This window comes from Bubalus kerabau, chromosome 1 (assembly GCF_029407905.1).
Source record: "Bubalus kerabau isolate K-KA32 ecotype Philippines breed swamp buffalo chromosome 1, PCC_UOA_SB_1v2, whole genome shotgun sequence".
Taxonomy (NCBI): domain Eukaryota; kingdom Metazoa; phylum Chordata; class Mammalia; order Artiodactyla; family Bovidae; genus Bubalus; species Bubalus kerabau.
This window is the reverse complement of record NC_073624.1, coordinates 253,036,929-253,058,379: the sequence shown is the minus strand read 5'-3', so window position 1 is coordinate 253,058,379 and position 21,451 is coordinate 253,036,929. Positions and strand designations below refer to the sequence as shown.

General features: G+C 37.1%; 1 protein-coding gene across 4 annotated transcripts in view; it reads right to left on the bottom strand.

Annotated features, from left to right (window-relative positions):
- Nucleotides 1-6,838: 6,838 nt before the first annotated feature.
- The window catches only part of VCAN (versican), a 119,145-nt gene continuing 104,532 nt past the window's right edge, over nt 6,839-21,451 (bottom strand). For all 4 annotated transcript variants that reach the window (XM_055563353.1, XM_055563333.1, XM_055563342.1 and 1 more), the window contains 3 exons: nt 13,487-13,631; nt 7,324-7,506; nt 6,839-7,177 (listed from right to left, as the gene is read on the bottom strand). In XM_055563353.1, coding sequence (XP_055419328.1) covers nt 7,050-7,177; nt 7,324-7,506; nt 13,487-13,631 — 456 coding nt within the window. In that variant the 3' untranslated portion in view covers nt 6,839-7,049. The remainder of the gene's footprint in view (nt 7,178-7,323; nt 7,507-13,486; nt 13,632-21,451) is intronic.

The window sequence follows — 21,451 nt, the reverse complement described above, 5'->3', positions numbered from 1 at the left end:
CAGCCAATGCAGGAGACACAAGAGATGTAGATTATTCGATCCCTGGGTGGGGAAGATCCCCTGGAGAAGGAAACAGCAACCCACTCCAGTATTCTTGTCTGGAGAATCCCATGGACAGAGGAGCCTGATGGGCTATAGTCCCTAGGAGTTGCAAAGAGTCAGACACAATTTAACATGAACACATGCATGCATGAGCTCTCTAGTGGCACTCAGGCTTAGTTGCAGGCTTAGCATGTGGGATCCTAATTCCCCCACCAGGGATCAAAACCACATCTCCTGCAATAGAAGGCAAATTCTTAACTACTAGACTACCAGAGAAGTTCCCAACACTTCAACTTTTACCTGGCCTCTTTCCTATAAAATTCATCAGCCTAAGAAGGTGCCTTTGACTGTGTGGATCACAATAAACTGTGGAAAATTCTGAAAGAGATGGGAATACCAGACCACCTGACCTGCCTCTTGAGAAACCTGTATGCAGGTCAGGAAGCAACAGTTAGAACTGGACATGGAACAAGAGACTGGTTCCAAAAAGGAAAAGGAGTTTGTCAAGGCTGTATATTGCCACCCTGCTTATTTAACTTATATGCAGAAATGCTGGCCTGGAGGAAGCACAAGCTGGAATCAAGACTGCCGGGAGAAATACCAATAACCTCAGATATGCAGATGACACCACCCTTATGGCAGAATGTGAAGAGGAACTAAAAAGCCTCTTGATGAAAGTGAAAGTGGAGAGTGAAAAAGTTGGCTTAAAGCTCAACATTCAGAAAACTAAGATCATGGCATCCGGTCCCATCACCTCGTGGCAAATAGATGGGGAAACAGTGGAAACAGTGGCTGACTTTATTTTTCTGGGCTCCAAAATCACTGCAGATGGTGACTGCAGCCATGAAATTATTATTTTTTTTAATTTTATTTTATTTTTAAACTTTACATAATTGTATTAATTTATTCCTTGGAAGGAAAGTTATGAGCAACCTAGACAGCATATTAAAAAGCAGAGACATTACTTTGCCAACAAAGGTCCGTCTAGTCAAGACTATGGTTTTTCCAGCGGTCATGTATGGATGTGAGAGTTGGACTATAAAGAAAGCTGAGCACCGAAGAACTGATGCTTTTGAACTGTGGTGTTGGAAAAGACTCTTGGGAGTTCCTTGGACTGCAGGGAGATCCAACCAGTCCATCCTAAAGGAGATCAGTCCTGAGTGTTCATTGGAAGGACTGATGTTGAACCTGAAACTTCAGTACTTTGGCCACCTGATGCGAAGAGCTGACTCATTTGAAAAGACCTTGATGCTGGGAAAGACTGAGGGCAATCTTTCCCAGATTGAGGAGGAGAAGGGGTTTGGGTAAACTCTGGGAGTTGGTGATGGACAGGGAGGCCTGGCGTGCTGCGGTTCATGGGGTCGCAAAGTGTTGGACATGACTGAACGACTGAACTGAACTGAAGAAGGTGTCTGTGGTGGAGGCCATTGGTTTTACTTTTGCTTCTTTTTAAAACCAGTTCTCCTAAACTTTAGAATTCATCAGAATCACCCTGAGTGCTTGTGAAAACCCAGGTTGCTCTTCTCAGTCCTAAAATTTCTATTTCATTAGGGCAGGATCTGAGGATTTGCATTTCTTACAAATTTTTAGGTGATGTTAATGTTGTTTCAGAGAACAAGCTTTGAAAATCTAAAGCTTTAGAATAAACCAAAACCATTTATTAAAAACAAACAAACAAAAAACCCACCACATCAAACACACTCTTCATCTGCCCTGAGTCTTAGGATGCACGGACCTGGGATGTAAAAATTATAAACAAACAAAAGGACAAATCCAAATGAATGACTCTAGTGACACCAATAAATTTGAAGAAGGATTTCACTGAGATGTCAACTGACAAATAATTGAAAATAATTTTTGATAGAGCACTATGTGATGTTTGGCATATAATTTAAACAGAAGCTTAAAAAAATTGAGTAGCTTTGCTTAATAAAACTATCATTTCCATTTACGTAAGTTTTTTTTTCCACTTTTAAATCTATAAGAATAAAATAGGAATAGAATTGATGCTAAGCCATGACACATTCTAGTTCCATGGAAATGTGAATTGAGATAAACAGTCCTAATCATCTCATTGAGCTGTATTTTTAATAAAATGTTACAATTTGTGTAATGACTTTTCAAAGTTTGTAAGAACATTATGTTGTTTTGACCAATTTTATATCTGTAAATTACAATGATAACTCAATCCAGATTTTAACTTTACTTTATGTTCCTAATATTACTTTTTCACTTCAAAGTACAAATTTTGATGTATATGTGTTGATAGCTTAATCAATAGAAGATTTTCAAGCACATAAATATATAATATTTAGATACAATTACATGTGGGAAGTGAAATTTAAAAAACCAAGTCCAAAAATAAGAAAAACATAAAATATCTGACTGTTAAAAGATTATTTTCCTTCAGTTGTTTTTTAGATGGATAAGAATGGGAATCAAACTAGTATGGTATTTAGAGTCCTGCTGAATATATTTAAGAGTGATGTTACATGTTTATTTTAGAATGGCAATATTTATAATACACCAAAAACAAAGTCCTTTACAACTGTTTTACTCTGTGATGAAAAACATTTTGGTTGACAATGTCAGATGTGATGGGGACACAGTTTAAAGTTTTATTTTAAAGTAAATACTATCAAAATCATTTACAACTTACTGCCTTAAGGCAATCAACTTTTAATCTTCAACAGGGATCATTTGATGGATTCAGACAGGACTGTGAATTAAATTCCAATTAAAATCCAAGCTTTGCTTATTCTGTAAACATCTCAACAAAAACCATTCTTGTTCTTGTTTGGCATTTGCTCTTTTTAGTCCAGCTGGGATCCAAACACACAGAAATGAGTAATAATGGGAAAAGATTACACACTCTTGAATGACTCATTCAAAGACCTTTATCAACTTTCTGTAGACTTGTTTTAGAAAAGAATCATTTGGATAAATTCTGGTGTGTTTAGCAAATGGGAACTGCAGCACAATTTAAAAAAAGAAAAGATGTACAAGTTGTACAAAACCATCACTGCGGGGCCTTTTTCTTCAGAAATCCTTTCACTGCATTTTAATACTAGGAAACATTAAAAGAGACACAATAAAACATGTTGAAGCTATCACCGAGTCTTTAACCTCTTGATAGTAACATCTTTTGCTTTTATCTAAGATATATTTCCTCTTGGAGATTTCTTTGCTTGGGAGACACTCATGTATCGCCCATTCATGAAAGCAACTCTGCACTTTTGGGCAACCTATTATATTCTTTTCTGTCCATTTCCAAACTCAAAAACTTAAGTTTGCATGATATATGCCTTCTGGACAATTAGCTCAAGGCTAATCCAGTTCTTACTTTCTGTTCTGTAACTGAAAATTCACTTAAGATCAGCAAAGTTGCTATCACATCAAAATGATGTATTCCTCCCTATGGGGCTTCCCTGGTGGTGCAGTGGTAAAGCATCCACCTGCCAATGCAGGAGACACAAGTTTGATCCCTGAGTCAGGAAGATCCTCTGGGGAAAGAAATGGCAACCCACTCCAGTATTCTCGCCTGGAAAACTCCAGGGACAGAGAAGCCTGACTGGCTACAGTCCAGGGGGTTGCAGAGCAGAAAGGACTTAGCAACTGAACAACATTCCTCCCTATACAATCTCTCATATCTCTTCTATTTCAGCTACCCCAGAAGACCACCTCTTCTTACATAGCTCCTTATGGTAGGGGCACATTCTTCCCCTGATACGCAACCCAGCTTTTAGAAATGAATAGAAAATCACCTCTGGCTGATATTGAGTAGTGCTGAGTCTCCTTAAACTTCTCACTTTGTCCTAGTATTATAGGTAATGGAACATCTCATAGCCTCTATTATTTGTACCTAGATCAATAAAAATTTATTTGATGGATTTATAAACATCTAATAAGGGTGTATGTGTGCTTGTGCTCAGTCACCCAGTTGTGTCTGACTCTTGTGACCCCATGGACTATAGCCTGCCAGGCTCCTCTGTCCATGAAATTCTCCAGGCAAGAATACTGGAGTGGGTTGCCATTTCCTACTCCAAGGGATCTTCCCAACCCAGGGATCAAATTCACGTCTTTTGAGTCCCCTGCATTGGCACGTATAGGTGGGCCACTGTGCCACATACTTACATACTCCCTGGAGTAATTTCTCTTTAAAGGTCTGTATAGATATGAAAGCACATTAAAAGGACAAGCTCAACAAGGAAAAGTATCTCTGCTGCATCTAATCATGCCTTCCCATATATTTTTGACATTCCAAGAAAGAAACCTGAAAATAATTTTCCACTCACCTTTGTCCTTTATATCTTCTATACAACTGGAGAATATACAATGGATTTGTTCTTTCACAGCATTAATAAATATATTGAATAGAATTGACTGTAAAATAACTCACATGGGATGCATTCAGTATAAAAAACCTTACATTGGCAGAAACCTGTGTAGCTTGCTCACTGTAGAATCTCCAGGGCCTAGTCCAGTGCCTAATACACAGTAAGTACTTAGTAATAGTGAATGAATGAAAATAAAGGGATGAATGAATATCTGGATGGATAGGAACTTGGTGTTTGTGACATCTTCTGATCATTTTGTTAGATATGATCTTCTAGCCAGTAAATTAACCTCCTGAATGTTTAACAACTGAGAATATATTATTTTATATTTTTATTGAGAGTATCATGCAGGTTGTAGAGATGACCTGCATCCTCTACAAACAAACTGTGCAACGGGGGACAAATGACTTAAATTCTCTATGCTGTTCCCTCATCAATCAGATCGTAACAGCCTCTCTCTTAGGCTTGTTGGGAGATGAGGCACATGAAACACTTGGCCTGGTTAATAGGAAGAATTGTGTAAGTGTGACCTATCACTTTTCCTATTGCATGTTTCTTTCATTTTTGAGATCAATGCCTAAGAATGAGGTTGTAAACATTATCAGAATTACTATCTCCAATTTTTGCAGGGACATTTATAATCATCTCTCTGCTAGCCATAAAATCATTTCATTCAAGCCAGCAGCTTATACTCCATGATAGATCTAGAATGTAAAAATGTTGGTGCACATTAGGATTTAAAGTTATAAATATGTAAATAAATACATGTCAATATAAAAAAATGTAAATAACCAGACCAGTCACAGTATAGTAAAAGAAGGATTTTAGGTTTCTTTGGTGAAACAAAAGCAGGTATAAAAAAGTTACAAAGATTTTAGGTTTTCATTCACAAAAAAAAACAATCATTCACATTTTACACTATACATGTTATAATATAAATACAGGAACGTATTATGTGCATTGTAATGAAAGAGGAAAAATAAAAACCTCATAGGTAGACACAGAGTTTTTCTGTGCTCTAGAACACCCAAAGGTTGGTCACATTTAACACAGCAACCGAGGAAACTTGCCTAAAGACAGGGTGTATGATTGTGGCCACTGTAGCTCCTTCTAGTCAAAAGAGGTTTTGAGAAAAAGAATCCCTGTTGGGTCTGCTCTTTTTCTATTCGCATTTTATTTTTTATCTTGAGCTCTCAAGATCATTCTAAACTAAAATTAGGAAAAGACACCTAAATGCTTTCTTTCCATCACAGGGTTTCTTTAAACATTAAATTAAGCAGATAATAATTCAAAGTCATCTTTAGCAGTCATTTTATTCAAATTAAGGGGAGAAAATGGAGTGGGAAGAGATAGGGAGAAATTTCAACACATACACTCCACCTAATAAGAAGCAATGCCCATACTATTTCTATATATGTGCTCCTTGCTTAGAATGGGCCAACACCATTTGCTGAAAGCTATACACTTTTCCACTCTTCTTTATAATAAAACACTTAATGCATTCTATCCATCACATTATTTAATCAGGGACAGAGTACCTAGATTATACGATTCCAAACTGTGAGGAAAGTATAAAGGCTAAAACCGAAAAATAACTACCAACTACGTCAATGTTCAGGTTTGAGGGAAAATAACATCCAATAAATTAAATCAGTATGGCTTACTTCATTTATTTATGTATGCTTCACAGCTGCAGCATTCATACATGAACATTCAAAACTTTATAAAAGATTAAAATGGTTATATATACAAAATTTCTTTCTTTGAATGTGTGTTGTTTTAACAAACCCCCTCCCTCCAGAACCCCAGGTCTATATCCATTTGAAATGTGTTGATCTGTAATCTTGCAAGTTAGTGTTAAGAAAGCCATTAAAAAGGAGACCCAGTTGAGTTAATAATTAGCACTTTGACCCCTAGAAAATGCTCCTGGTCATAGAAAAGTCCTCCATTCAGGCCTTTCTTGTAAGTGAAAAAAAAGGAACGCAGCAAAAAAAAAATAAAATAAAATAAAGAGTTCCATGTTGCAGTCTCTAGTTTCGTTGGGATCCCATTAGCCAGGCTTCAGCATCACATGGAAGCCAATTGTACCTGTGGTGGAAATGGGACAGTGACCTACACAATTTTGTGTTTGTTAATTGTCCAGCAAAAGCTGTCTTCAGTCCTGCTGACAAAGAGCAGGGAAAACCATTTCCAGCCTAAACAAACTACAAAAAGCAGCCGAACCAATGATTAAAGACCTCTAAGGCTCCGTAATCATCATTAAATATGCTTGAACTCAGTGTGACTTTTTATTTTATATACAGGATTAAAATCAACATTAAATCATCTTATTTACATTGCCATTGGTGCTGAAATGGAGCTTTTTAAATAGTACAGTAGGCTGGTATACATTATAAAATGGTCTGCACTGGAGGCAAATAGAAAACTAAAGAAATTAGGCTGGAAATGGTTCCACTCTGCTCTCATTTTCCTTTCTTTTGTTTGCTTTCTTTTTGAATGCCAATACTTTCATTTAAAATGTTTTGGGAGCACAGCAACCCAAAATGACTGGACTGGATGGTGTTCCAAAAATCCAAACCAACTGATAATACTTCTCGAGGTGATAGGAAAGGCACAGGAAGTTAGGACTTTGGCTGAAATGATGAAAACATGTGTTTGCCATTTTAGGGATCAGCGCCTTGATTCTTGCCACCTTCGGCTCCAACGGTGATCATGTTTTGATGTATTTATTGAATTGTCCTTTGCTGATGAGGAATTTTTAAAATATTTCTTAGAATAAGTCCTTTGGTATGCAGATGCTACATGGAAGGAAAGAAAGAAAGAAAAGAAAACACAATAATATTACTTGCTCCATACCCTAAACTACCAATACCGTAGCCGTAAAATGAGGGTGTCTAGTACTTGTTATAGCATGGTTGTCCATTCTTTCTAAAGGACCACTTACGGTTCAGGCAGGTAATTTTAGGCATAGCCCATCTTCCATTTCCTAGGCAACGGATAGTTGGAAGGTGGCGTTGAATGAAACCATCTTTGCAGTGATATCTAATCAAGGAGTTGATTTCATAACGAGGTTTCATCTTTCCAAAGGTCTTGGCATTTTCTACAACAGGGGGCTGGCCGCAAGCAACTAAAGAAAAGTAAATTGGGTTATTTCCAAATAATCTAAATATTTCTGTTAGTATAAGACACTCTTCTTTTTTTTTCTTTCCTTCTTTATTTTACCCAATCAAGTACCTTCAGTAATCATTTAGACTAAGAAATTGACAAATTTCAAGACAAAATGAAACATTGAGGCTTTGGGCCTGGTTTGAATCTCAGATTCTGTCATCTTGAATTGTGTGTGTGTGTTTGTTTTTTTTTTAAAGGAACCATAGGGCACGTGGTTATACATTCATTTGTCCATTTGGAAGAGCTACTTTTCTGAAAAAATTCCAAATTAAAAGGCATCTGTCTCATGTCACTATGTGGCCTGTTGGTTTTGTCTCTATCCCAATGGTTTTATTTACCACTCACCTTCACTTCAAACAGGCTACCCTTGCAGCTCAGCTGGTAAAGAATATGACCACAATGCGGGACCTGGGTTCGATCCCTGGGTTGGGAAATCCCCCTGGAGAAGGGAAAGGCTACCTACTCCAGTATTCCAGCCTGGAGAATTCCATGGACTGTATAGTCCATAGGGTCGCAAAGTGTAGGACACAACTGAGTGATTTTCACTTTCACTTTTCATTTCAAATAATAATAGATTTCTAACAATTAATTATTATTTCCATTTCTCTGAAAAAATGTACAATGTATAATAACAACATAGCTCTAAAATATGGACTTTTCAGTGTAAATAAAATACATCCAGGTTCAATTATGTTTATTTGTTCTTTCTGTCTTCTCTATGGAGACAGAGAGCAAGTCAGGACATAGTATTCATGCCTCAATTTTGTAATTACCTTATATATATAAATTTCAACTCTTAAGAAAGGTAAGTAAAGGTAAATCTTAGAATATATAACCATCATTTTTAACCTAAAATAAAAAATTCTGAATAGCAACAAACTTAGTGATGATAGAAATAGTAAAAAGGAAATAACAGGTAAAAAAAAACTTTGTAATTTTGAAATTCAAGAAGGTAGGAAAATTGATTCAACAACATTTGTATTAATTTGTAATTCTACTCATATCAGCATACTTGCTTTAAAAATATACTAATTTAACTGTAAGTGATTGTGTTTTGCTATATAGTTCTAATAAAAATATAACTTCACTTCAATATAATTTCCCTGAATGACATTTCCTACCCATAGTTTACTTTAAGAATGCCATCACAAGGCCTACAAGGAATGTCATAGTCTCTCATGAAATAATGCAAATCTTCAATGGGAGAATGATTACCAGAAACCTCGGAACCAAGATGTTTAGATGTCAACATCCTAAAATAACCAGGCAAGAATACTAGTGTGGATTGTCATGCCCTCCTTCAGGGGATCTTCCTGACTCAGGGATTGAACCCGTGTGTCTCTTATGTCTCCTGCATTGGCAATTGGGTTCTTTACCACTAGCGCTACCTGGGAAGACTATTAAAAGGTCGAGAATGTTAAATTTATTTACATATCCAGAAGGCTGTTTACAACCATATTCTTTTGCAGTGACAAATGTAGGTTTAACTTAAATATTTAGCTCTTTAATTTACTTCTGCCTAACAAAACAAGTTAGAAAGTACTGACCCTATAGCAAACAAAATTGTCTTTAATAAAACACAATCCAGGCATATTTTTTTCATTCACATAAGAAATTGTGTCTCAGATAGCCATAACCTAAAAATAGTTTATAAAATCCTGCTATCTAAAACTAAGAAATTAGAAGTATTTATGCATATAGTTCCTTTTCACAAATTCCTAGAAGGTAAACTGAGAATTCTATAATAATATGTTATTTTCAATTAATAGTCTACACTATATATAGTTCAATGATAACCCCCATCTGCATATCTACATTTCTTTTATTGTAATATGGAAAGTCTATACTAGGGCCCAGACACCAGTAAGTATCAGAATGAGATAGCAATGATATCAGTTAGATAACTCATACTTGATTCTGGCAAATTAAAAGTTGTCTTTAAATTTGAGAGGAAAGCAATGTATAGATTTCTTCCAAAACTATAAATGAAGACTTATTTTGAAGTTAAAATAATTCAAGGAGTGTGGTATTGGCAAGGAAAGGCAAATAGACTAGAAATAGATCCACATATATATGCTTGATATTTGACAGAGCAACATGGCAGAGCAGTAGCAAAAAGGTATTTTTTTTTCATTTGGACAATTGGGTATTCATATGGAAAAAATTTTGGTTCCCTACCTCAGAGAGTCCATGGGATATCAATTCTAGATGGTGCACATATATAAATGTAAAAGATAAAACTATAGAGCATTTAGCAAACAACATAGGATATCTTTCCAATGTTAGGGTAGGTAAGAATTTCTTGAGACACAAAAAGGCTTAAACCATAAAAGAAAACTCAACAAAATAAACAACTCTATTTATCAAAAAATGCCATAGGGTAAAGAAAAGCTACAAACTAGGAGTAGATATTTGCAACATACAATCATCAAGGGATTAGAAACTAGGACATTAAAAACAAAAACAAAATAAAAAAAAAAACTGCAGATCAATATATATAAGAGAAGCAATCAATCTTTCAAAATAAGCAATAGAAATGAGCAGATAGCTTACAAAAGAAGAGCTATGCATATATGAAAAGCTTTCCAAGAAGAATCATCCAAGACAATGCAAGTTAAATCAGAAGAGATAACATTTTATACCCACCAGACTTGCAAAAATTTCAAAGTCCAATAAGATCAAATGTTGGAGAAGATGTGGAGTAACAGGACCCCTCACACATTGCTGGTGGGAGTGCAAATTGGTACAACCACTTTGGAAAATAATTTGGCATTTTCTAGTAAATTTGATGGTATATATATCCTATGACTCAGCAGTTCACTCCTGGAGAAACACTCTATGGAAACTTGCAGAGATCTACCACAAACAAGTTCAAGAATATGCATAGTGACATTGTTTATAATTGCAAAAACACTGAATATAACCCAAATGTCCACTTGTAGAACTGATAAATAAAATGTTATATAGTCATACAATGTAATACTACACAGCAGCAACAATGAAGAAATATAGCTACATGCATCGATGACGTGGATTAATCTGACAAACATAATGCTGAACAAAAAGAGCAAGGCACAAAATACAAACTTAAAGTTCAAAAATGTGCAGAACCAAACAATTTGCTTACAGATACAAGCATAAGTAACCATTTTAAAGAGAAAAGTAAGGGAATTAAGTTATTATCTGTGGTTGGATTTGGAGATAAATGGATGGGATCGGAAAAAACCTGCAGAACGCTCCAAAGATGCATGAATGGCACATACTGAGGTTTGTTTTTTTTAATGTCTTTTGTAAATGATATAATTCTTCTTTGTAATTAATTAAAACTACCTATGTCTGTAAAGATGTATAAATTATCTGTAAAGAGAAATGAGTCTATATAGACATTTATAAAATTCATAAAATTCCCCAGGGTAAAGATTAACAAAGAATTAAGTTTACGTAAATAAAAATCAGACAGTAGGGAGATAAAATATATGAATTGTTTTGTTTTGGTTTCTTCCTCGTTTAACAAGGTAGACCTAATGTTTTGTAAATCTTTCCCCATTGGGAAATGTATACCATGATGCTGCTTTTGTGAATCCTTTTTAGATATAGGCCAGTGGTTTTCAACCAGGGGCAGTTTTCTTCCTCTTCCCGCTTCCCCAGGGATAGTTGGCAATGGCTAGAGACGTGGATGGCTGTCACAAAGCAGAGGAGGAGGATGGAGAGTGGGGGAGAATGCCTCTGGCATTCAGTGCATAGGGGAAGTGTTGCATGTTCAGTTGCTTAGTTGTATCAGACTCTTTGCGATCCCATGAGCTATAGCCCACCAGGCTCCTCTGTCCATGGGATTTTCCAGGCAAGAATAACTGGAGTGGGTTACCATTTCCTCCTCCAGGGGATATACCTGACCCAGGGAGCGAACCCATGTCCCTTGCATCTCCTGTGCTGGCAGGTGAATTCTTTACCACTGAGCCACCTGGGAGGCCACAGAGGGCAGAGATGATGCTAAACATTCTGCAAGGCACAGAACAGCCCCCCACAGCTAAGGGCTGCCTGGTCCAAAGTGTCAATAGTGCTGCTGTAATATACCCTAAGGCTGTGGTTTCTCCTGTGGTCATGTATGGATGTGAGAGTTGGACTGTGAAGAAGGCTGAGCACCGAAGAATTGATGCTTTTGAACTGTGGTGTTGGAGAAGACTCTTGAGAGTCCCTTGGACTGCAAGGAGATCCAACCAGTCCATTCTGAAGGAGATCAGCCCTGGGATTTCTTTGGAAGGAATGATGCTAAAGCTGAAACTCCAGTACTTTGGCCACCTGATGGGAAGAGTTGACTCATTGGAAAAGACTCTGATGCTGGGAGGGGTTGGGGGCAGGAGGAGAAGGGGACGACAGAGGATGAGATGGCTGGATGGCATCATTGACTCAATGGACGTGAGTCTCAGTGAACTCTGGGAGTTGGTGATGGACAGGGAGGCCTGGTGTGCTGCGATTCATGGGGTCACAAAGAGTCGGACACGACTGAGCGACTGAACTGAACTGAACTGAACTGATACGAAGAAATAACACTGGAGATAAAAGAATGTTTGGGTCATAAACTGAAAAGTATGACTCTGGGGGCATTTGGAGATCTAAGAAGACAAACATGACATTTGGATAAAGACAGGCAGTTCATGAAGGACTTCTTACACTAGGGAACAACAGGGAAACAGCAGGGAAAACAGCAAATAACTTGATTTGCTGTTTTCACAAGCTTAAGTGCTAAAGTAACATATATAGTCAGGAAAGCTGCTCACACAGAAAGGATATTCAGAATAAATTCTGTTTTAGAGAAGAGAATAGCAGAGTGAAGTAATAACAGATAACAGCTGAGTTTCGACTCAGCTTTGTGTAAATTACTGTTCTCTGTCTTTTAACAGAATTTCTCACTGGTGTTTAAGTCTTTTCTAAAATATCTATAGAGTATATATTTTTAGTTTTATTATTTTTATATTAAAAATAAGTCAAATGGATTTTATATTTTGCATTTGTACTTTGTACTCTTAATTGAGGTGGGTAAAATCTGGGTCTAGAAGTTAAATATGCATGTTCTAACACCTTTATCAATTGTAACCAGGTTTAAAAATTGTGATGCAATTCTTGTTTTATTTTAAGGAAGAAGTCTACATAGTGCGGCTTAGAATTCAAACATATTGGTCAATGATAAATACTGAAAAATCAGCTTTCTTAATTTTATCTGTTAATGTCAACTAAGCAATTCTCCTCATTCTAGAACTTATAAATGTTTTTGTTTTATAATTTCTTGAAAATAGTCATAATAGATATAGGGGTGGTATTTTTGTTTTGTGGTTTATGAGCATAGATTGAGCTTCTAAGGGACTGATTGAAAAACTCAAATGCCTATAAAGACCAGGAGCTTAACCAAAAAGGAGGGAAAGTCTGAATGAGGACTGCAATGAGGTGGGGACCACAAATCCCACCAAGGCAGGGAAGTGTTTTTTAGTTGCAGTACTTTAAGCCACTGATAAATTTGAACATGGGCCAAATGGCACTAAGTGGTCTTTTTTATTTTTAAGTAAAAAATAATTCATATTATCTTATGGTATATCCCAGTTTTTTATTTTTGACAACTAATTTTTTTAATGCTTTCCTCATCAAAATTAACAGATCTGTGGGCCCTTGGGGCTGACAGTTGTTTTTCTTAAAAATACTGACAGGTAGGTTTTTTTTTTTTATGTAAATGCTACATTATTATCTTAAGCACTTGAAATCTAAAATGAAGACATTACTGAAAACAAACTTTTCAATTAAATTGAGAAAGTAAACTGTTCCAGAGCAATAAGGATGCTGTATATGACATCCAGCTTATGTCTCAAAGAATGACGTTTATTCTTCCTGAATTTACTTGATAACTGAAATGCAGATCAAGTATACCTTATTGATGGGTTAATCATTACCTGTTCCTTTCTTGCAGGTGTAGGTGAGATGGTAATTGCAGGGAACGTCATTCCACTGGCCATTCTCATGCCAGATAATCACAACACAATCTTCTCCAGTAGAAAAGAAGCTGTCTGGTTGGTTCGGCCTCCAGTTCTCATATTGCTGTAAAAATGCAGGGAAAGATAACTGCTGACGCGTACTGTAAAAGCCATGGCTCCAATACAGCACCATGGAATTTGAATGGGCTCAGCAATTCCTGTTGAACAATTTAGCTCAAATAATTTTGGTGGTAAAGATTTTTACACTTTGAGTGGAAAATATGTGTTATCTCCAAGTCTCTCTTCAAGAAATATGCATATTTTTTCCTTCGACAATGAGATCTATCTAAGGAATTTGGTGATTAATAGTGCTTCCCAGTGGTGCTAGTGGTAAAGAACTCTGCTGCCAATATAGGAGACAAGAGATGCGGGTTCGATCCCTGGGTCAAGAAGATCCCCTGGAAGAGGGCATAGCAACCCACTCCAGTATTCTTGCCTGGAGGATCCCACGGACAGAGGAGCCTGGCGGGCTACTGTCCACAGTGTCGCAAAGAGTCGGACACAACTGAAATGACTTAGTGTGCATGCGTGTGTCCTAGATTTCTAAATATGAAATCAATGCTCATTTTAAGAATTGTAACCATGGCATTATTGTTAACTGTAACAACATTAATGGCAGTGCAACAACTAGAGACAAAAATCAGAAACTCAGCACCCTAATCTACATGTTTTCTTCCAGACCCTGTGTGTACGTATACTTTTATGTAGTTGTGATTATAGTGTAATAAAAGGTTCAGTCCTTCATTTATATTTTTATCACTATAAAGTAGCTTTCTTTGTCTTATTGAATTAAATTGTTTTATCCAGATTCTTTGATATATTGATATATATGTAAATTGCTATATTTGTTTTTTATTTATCCAATACCTATGCCCATCATTTTACACTCAACTTCCCTGAGTAGTTCTGCTTTAGACATGATTCTCACGTACACCATACAGTTGTGTTTTGCTTTATGATCCGATCTGCAAGTTTCTTTAATAGGAATATTTATCACATTTGTGTATATTGATATACAAGATAATGCTTTTAAAATACATCTTACTAAAAATGTTTTTTAAATGAATGTTCAGATAATTAAAAAGAATTTTATTGATCTGATGTTTTTCTACTGGTTGCCTTTATATCTTTAGATAATTCCTATTGATTCTCTGGTTTGAGCAATGACATGTAACCAGAAATATCTTTTGCCTTCCACTAGTTTCACTTTTCACTTTCATGTGTTGGAGAAGGAAATGGCAACCCACTCCGGTATTCTTGCCCGGAGAATCCCAGGGATGGGGGAGCCTGGTGGGCTGCCATCTATGGGGTCGCACAGAGTCGGACTTGACTGAAGTGACTTAGCAGCAGCAGCAGTGATACTTGGAACATGCAACAACAAACCGGTTCCAAATTGGGAAAGGAGTACTTCAAGGCTATATATTGTCACCCTGCTTATTTAACTTATATGCAGAGTGCATCATGAGAAATGCCAGACTGGATGAAGCACAAGGTGGAATCAAGATTGATGGGAAAAAAATCAATAACCTTAGATATGCAGATGACACCACTCTTTTGGCAGAAAGTGAAGAAGAACTAAAGAGCCTCTTGATGAAAGTGAAAGAGGAGAGTGAAAAAGCTGGCTTCAAGCTGAACATTCAAAAAACTAAGATCATGGCACCCGGTCCCATCACTTCATGGCAAATAGATGGGAAAACAATGGAAACAGTGACAGACTTTATTTTGGGGGGCTCCAAAATCACTGCAAATGGTGACTGAAGCCATGAAATCAAAAGATGCTTGCTCCTTGGAAGAGAAGCTATGACCAACCTAGACAGCATAGAGATTACTTTGCCAACAAAGGTCAGTCTAGTCAAAGCTATGGTTTTTCCAGTAGTCATGAATGGATGTGAGAATTGGACTAAAAGAAAACTGAGCGCCAAAGAATTGATACTTTTGAACTGTGGTGTTGGAGGAGATTCCTGAGAGTCCCTTGGAACACGAGGAGATCAAACCAGTCAATCCTAAAGGAAATCAGTCCTGAATATTCATTAGAAGGACTGGTGCTGAAGCTGAAACTCCAGTACTTTGGCCACCCAATGTGAAGAACTGACTCATTGGAAAAGACCTTGATGCTGGGAAAGATTGAAGACAGGAGGAGAAGGGGATGACAGAGGATGAGATTACTGAATGGCAACCTGTCCAGTTAGTGATGGACAGGGAAGCCTAGCATGCTGCAGACCATGGGGTCGCAAAGGGTCAAACACGACTGAGCAACTAAACTGAACTGAACAGTGATATTTGCCTTTATTTTAGCACCAATAATAGATGAAACCCTATTCTAGGTACTTGGTATGCATTATCTCTTACAATGATCCAGCAAGACGGGGAATAACTTGGACCTTAGAAATGTTAAACACCCAGAACTTTTCGGTTTACATTCAATTTTTTGTCACCTTAAAATGTAGCCTCCATATCAAGCAACAATTATATGAAAAACATAGTCCTTATGCCTATTCAAAAGTAACAAACTTTAGTGAGATGAAAATAATATTGCACTATAAATAAGAAAGCAGTTTCCCAGCTTCCAGACTCTTAACTAGAATGTGATGTGGGACAAGTTTGTTCAGGTCTGTCTGACTCAACTTGGGTGCTGCTTTCCCAATATGGTTTGCTTACTGTCAGCTTTTACATCACATCTAATGTTGACCAGACTGGTGGAGACACATTTCCTTCATCTGAAAGGAATATAGATTCAGATTTATGGGACAATGGCAAATATGACATCTCTCTGGGCATACAGATTTATTAATCTTTTCTTGAATTAAATTTAAAATTAATTTCTAGTGGTAAAATCTGCCTACCAATGCAGGAGATGTTAAAGACGCAGGTTTGATCCCCGGGTTGGGAAGATCCCCTGGAGAAAGGCATGGCAACTCACTCCAGTATTCTTGCCTGGAGAATCCCATGGACAGAGGAGCCTGGCAGACTACAGTCCACTGGGTTGCAAAAAGTCAGACATGACTGAAGTGACTTAGCATGCATGCACCTTGAATTAAATTTAATAAGTTTGTGTGTAGAAAACAAACTTATGGTTACCAAGGGGAGAAGAAAGGAGGGAGAGAGAAATTGAGAGGTTGGGATTGATATATATATATATAAAATAGATAACTATACATGAAATAGATACTATACATAAAATAGGTAACTAATAAGAACCTACTGTACAGCACAGGGAACTCTACTCAATACTCTGTAATTACCTCTATGGGTAAACAATCTTAAAAAGAGCATGTGTGTGTGTGTGTATATATATATATACAGTGAATAAAACTGATTCACTTTGCTGTACAGCAGAAACTAACAACATTGTAAATCAACTATACTCCAATAAAAATTTTAAAAAAGGGGGAAAAATAAGTCTGTGGTTGCAACAATGAATTAGATTCTATTTGAAAAAAGAGAAGAAAGAACTGAATATGACTGAAGGCAATTGTTCCCAATTCAGAGCATGCCAAGAGCTGTTACTTCATATAGTAAATTTACTAGAAAATGGTTCTAATTTTCCTTTATCCTCAGGAAAAAAAAAATGTGGTTTTTAAAACTTTATAGTGAAACAGCCTAGATCTTTGAAAAATAACTTGTGAGATGAAGATCTTAAGTTTGAAAGGTAGACGATTAAGAGATCTTCTACTTTTCCTTCAATTTCTTTGCTTAACTTTGCTTTGAAATACACATCAATCATGTGAAAATTAAGATAGGAGACAAGAGACCTCTGCTATGTAAAGAAGCGTCTCTGAAAAGTGATACAACTGCAAAGAATTAAGGGGAGGTTAGTAAAGATTTTTTTTCCCCCAAAACACAGAATTAAGGATGTTTTTATTTCTCCTGTGGAAATCCAGAAATTACATGGATTTAAATCCATTCTCTTAGCCTGGAAGGTACCACCGAGTTACCCACTAGGTGACCCTTGGAAAGATGCTTAGAGGAACATACAAACCAAGCCACTCTGCCTGGCAGGTTTTCCTGCAACAAGGAACTGACGTTTGATCTGACCTGGGTTTCTAATTATTTCTTTATTTTTCTTTCCTTATTATCTCTTACCCTCTGTTTTTTTTTTTGTTTTTGTTTTTGTTTTGCTATCTTCCTTTATTAGATAATGGAAAAGGAAATGGAGCAACATTGCAGATAGAAATGTCACATTTGTCCTGTTGCTGTATAACTAAACTGTCTTTAATAGATGAATTAAAGCATGATAAAATAAAAAATTAATAAGTAAAGGAATAAGAATCCCTTAAAACTAATAAAGATCTACATTTAATACTTTTATGGTGAAAGATTCCAGAGTTCCTCATATACTTAACTTGGAGCTCAATATTTTCTAGTTTACTTTCTAACTAACCGTTTCCAGGAAACCAGTGAATGTCCTCAAAGGTGGAAAATTTTCCAGCATCCCAACACCATGTGTACACTGTGCAATGCTCCCCTCTCCTTGTCCCTCCCGTACTGTTCATCTCCCTTCTTTGCTTTATTTTTCCTCATAACACTGATTACCTTCTAACATCCTATGCATCTTATTTACTTATTGCATTTTTTTCTCCTTAGCAGAGTGTAAGCTCATTAAGGACAGGAATTTGGGTATCTTTTGTTTACTCCTGTATCCTCAGTGCCTGTATCCTCAGGAGCTATGGCTGGCCCCTGATTGAAGATGTTGTTTCCCCCTGGTAAACTGTAAGCAAAACAATCACAAAGTCAGCAGAGTTAAAGAACCGTTCTGGGAAACGGTTGGCAATACACATCAAGAGTCTTAAAAAGTTCTCAACACTGGACCTCGTAATTCTACTTCTAAAGTGCTATCCTAAAAAATAACCAGAGGTGTGAACATTTTATCTAAAATATTACTTACACTAGTAGTAAGTGGGAAAAATATATAGAGCAAACATATATTCAGTAAATCTTGGGTACAGCCAGACAAATGGGATATTATATAAGCATTAAATATCTTGTTATTGAAGACTATACAGGAAGATGGAAGATACTAAAAGAAGTGTTAAGTTAAAAATCAAAGTACTAAAAATATACAATGATCCAAATTTTACACATACTCTCAGATGTAGCTGTTTGTATGTGTGCATATAAAGGATCAAAAAAAAATTTGATCAAATGTCATATATAAAGTTTATACCCAGTGCTATGAGATTAAGGTAATATTTTATTCTACATATTCTTACAGGTTTGACAACTTGCCTTGAGTAAGTATGAATTACTTCTGTAATTAGTAAAAATGAACAGTATAAAATGATCTATGCAGTGATCAGAAAGAACTTACCAATTTCTCAGCTAGCCCTTTTTTAATCTAACCTCAAGAAATATCATTTCAAGTCATCCAAGTCCCTTAACTGCCGTGTATTTTGCAGCTGACATTTCCTCCTGATCTGAACAATAACCATCTCATTTTCACACTGAAATGAGATTCTGATTCCATGCCACCAAAGTAATTCTCAGGCCTTAAGCTTCCCAGACTCAGACCTCTGGTAAAAGATTTAATTGTTTTGGGTGGGAATTGCATTTGGCTCACTACAGTGATTTAAAACCCGTGTTCTGTGTTGTTGCTTGGCAGAACTGTGGCTTAATGGTGCAGGACCAAAATTTAAGTCTGTGGTTTTTACAAGAATGTCTGATAGCCACAGGCATGTCACACTATTACCTCATATCTGATTGCTCCATTGTGCACATTTATTTTGGCTTGGATGCTTTGATTTTGCTCCATGTTACTGCCAAACTGACTTAGCAAAGGAAACTGCAGTTTTCTGAACAACTTTCTTTGTATCCTTCTGAATTCTTTATAGCCTTATTTAATATCATTTATAGGAAGAAAGAGTAGAAAAAATAAATCATTGATTTTAGGTTTAATAACGTGTTTTTTTTTTTCCACTAAAGCTAAATGTGAGGAAATCGGTTCTGAGTTATAAGAATGTAACCGAGCCTTGTTCATATAGACCGTGACTCATACATACAGAAGTGTAGACTCTTGGATCATGCAGAGAAAAATTCTCTACTTTCACCTGGATTATCTTCTCCTCACTGGGATTATAAGCCAACATTCTGGGTGATCCAGCCCAGATTGACCCTCTTCTAGGATTGGATGGACAAACTAAGAATTATCCCCAAAGACCAGCATGGTTTGGGGAGAATTCATCTTAACATTGCTAACAGAAATAAATGCTGACCAGACCCCAGCCTGCTTCTGTCTCAGAGACTCATGTTCACCATTCTAAACCTTGAACTCTTGTTCTTTCCCATAGAGACCAGAATTAGATCAATACCGTGTCTGAAAAGAAGCCCCTACATTACTTTGCATTTTTATTCTCTTCTGAGAGCAGAGGAAATTATGACATAAAAGTCACACAGCTGATGGCAAGCCAGATCAGATGTAAACTTTTCTAAATGTTCTGTAATAGACTTGCATTTTATCAGATCAGATCAGTCGCTCAGTCGCGTCCGACTCTTTGCGACCCCATGAATCGCAGCACGCCAGGCCTCCCTGTCCATCACCAACTCCCGGAGTTCACTCAGACTCATGTCCCTCGAGTCAGTGATGCCATCCAGCCATCTCATCCTCTGTCGTCCCCTTCTCCTCCTGACCCCAACCCCTCCCAGCATCAGAGTCTTTTCCAATGAGTCAACTCTTCGCATGAGGTGGCCAAAGTTCTGGAGTTTCAGCTTTAGCATCATTCCTTCCAAAGAAATCCCAGGGCTGATCTCCTTCAGAATGGACTGGTTGGATCTCCTTGCAGTCCAAGGGACTCTCAAGAGTCTTCTCCAACACCACAGTTCAAAATCATCAATTCTTCAGCGCTCAGCCTTCTTCACAGTCCAACTCTCACATCCATACATGACCACAGGAAAAACCATAGCCTTGACTAGACAGACCTTTGTTGGCAAAGTAATGTCTCTGCTTTTGAATATGCTATCTAGGTTGGTCATAACTTTCCTTCCAAGGAGTAAGCGTCTTTTAATTTCATGGCTGCAGTCACCATCTGTAGTGATTTTGGAGCCCAGAAAAATAAAGTCTGACACTGTTTCCACTGTTTCCCCATCTATTTCCCATGAAGTGATGGGACCAGATGCCATGATCTTCGTTTTCTGAATGTTGAGCTTTAAGCCAACTTTTTCACTCACCTCTTTCACTTTCATCAAGAGGCTTTTTAGTTCCTCTTCACTTTCTGCCATAAGGGTGGTGTCATCTGCATATCTGAGGTTATTGATATTTCTCCCGGCAATCTTGATTCCAGCTTGTGTTTCTTCCAGTCCAGCGTTTCTCATGATGTACTCTGAATATAAATTAAATAAACAGGGTGACAATATGCAGCCTTGACGTCCTCCTTTTCCTATTTGGAACCAGTCTATTGTTTCATGTCCAGTTCTAACTGTTGCTTCCTGACCTGCATACAGGTTTCTCAAGAGGCAAGTCAGGTGGTCTGGTATTCCCATCTCTTTCAGAATTTTCCACAGTTTATTGTGATCCACACAGTCAAAGGCTTTGGCATAGTCAATAAAGCAGAAATAGATGTTTTTCCGGAACTCTCTTGCTTTTTCCATGATCCAGCGGATGTTGGCAATTTGATTTCTGGTTCCTCTGCCTATTCTAAAACCAGCTTGAACATCAGGAAGTTCATGGTTCATGTATTGCTGAAGCCTGGCTTGGAGAATTTTGAGCATTACTTTCCTAGCATGTGAGATGAGTGCAATTGTGCAGTAGTTTGAGCATTCTTTGGCATTGCCTTTCTTTGGGATTGGAATGAAAACTGACCTTTTCCAGTTCTGTGACCACTGCTGAGTTTTCCAAATTTGCTAGCATATTGAGTGCAGCACTTTCACAGCATCATCTTTCAGGATTTGGAA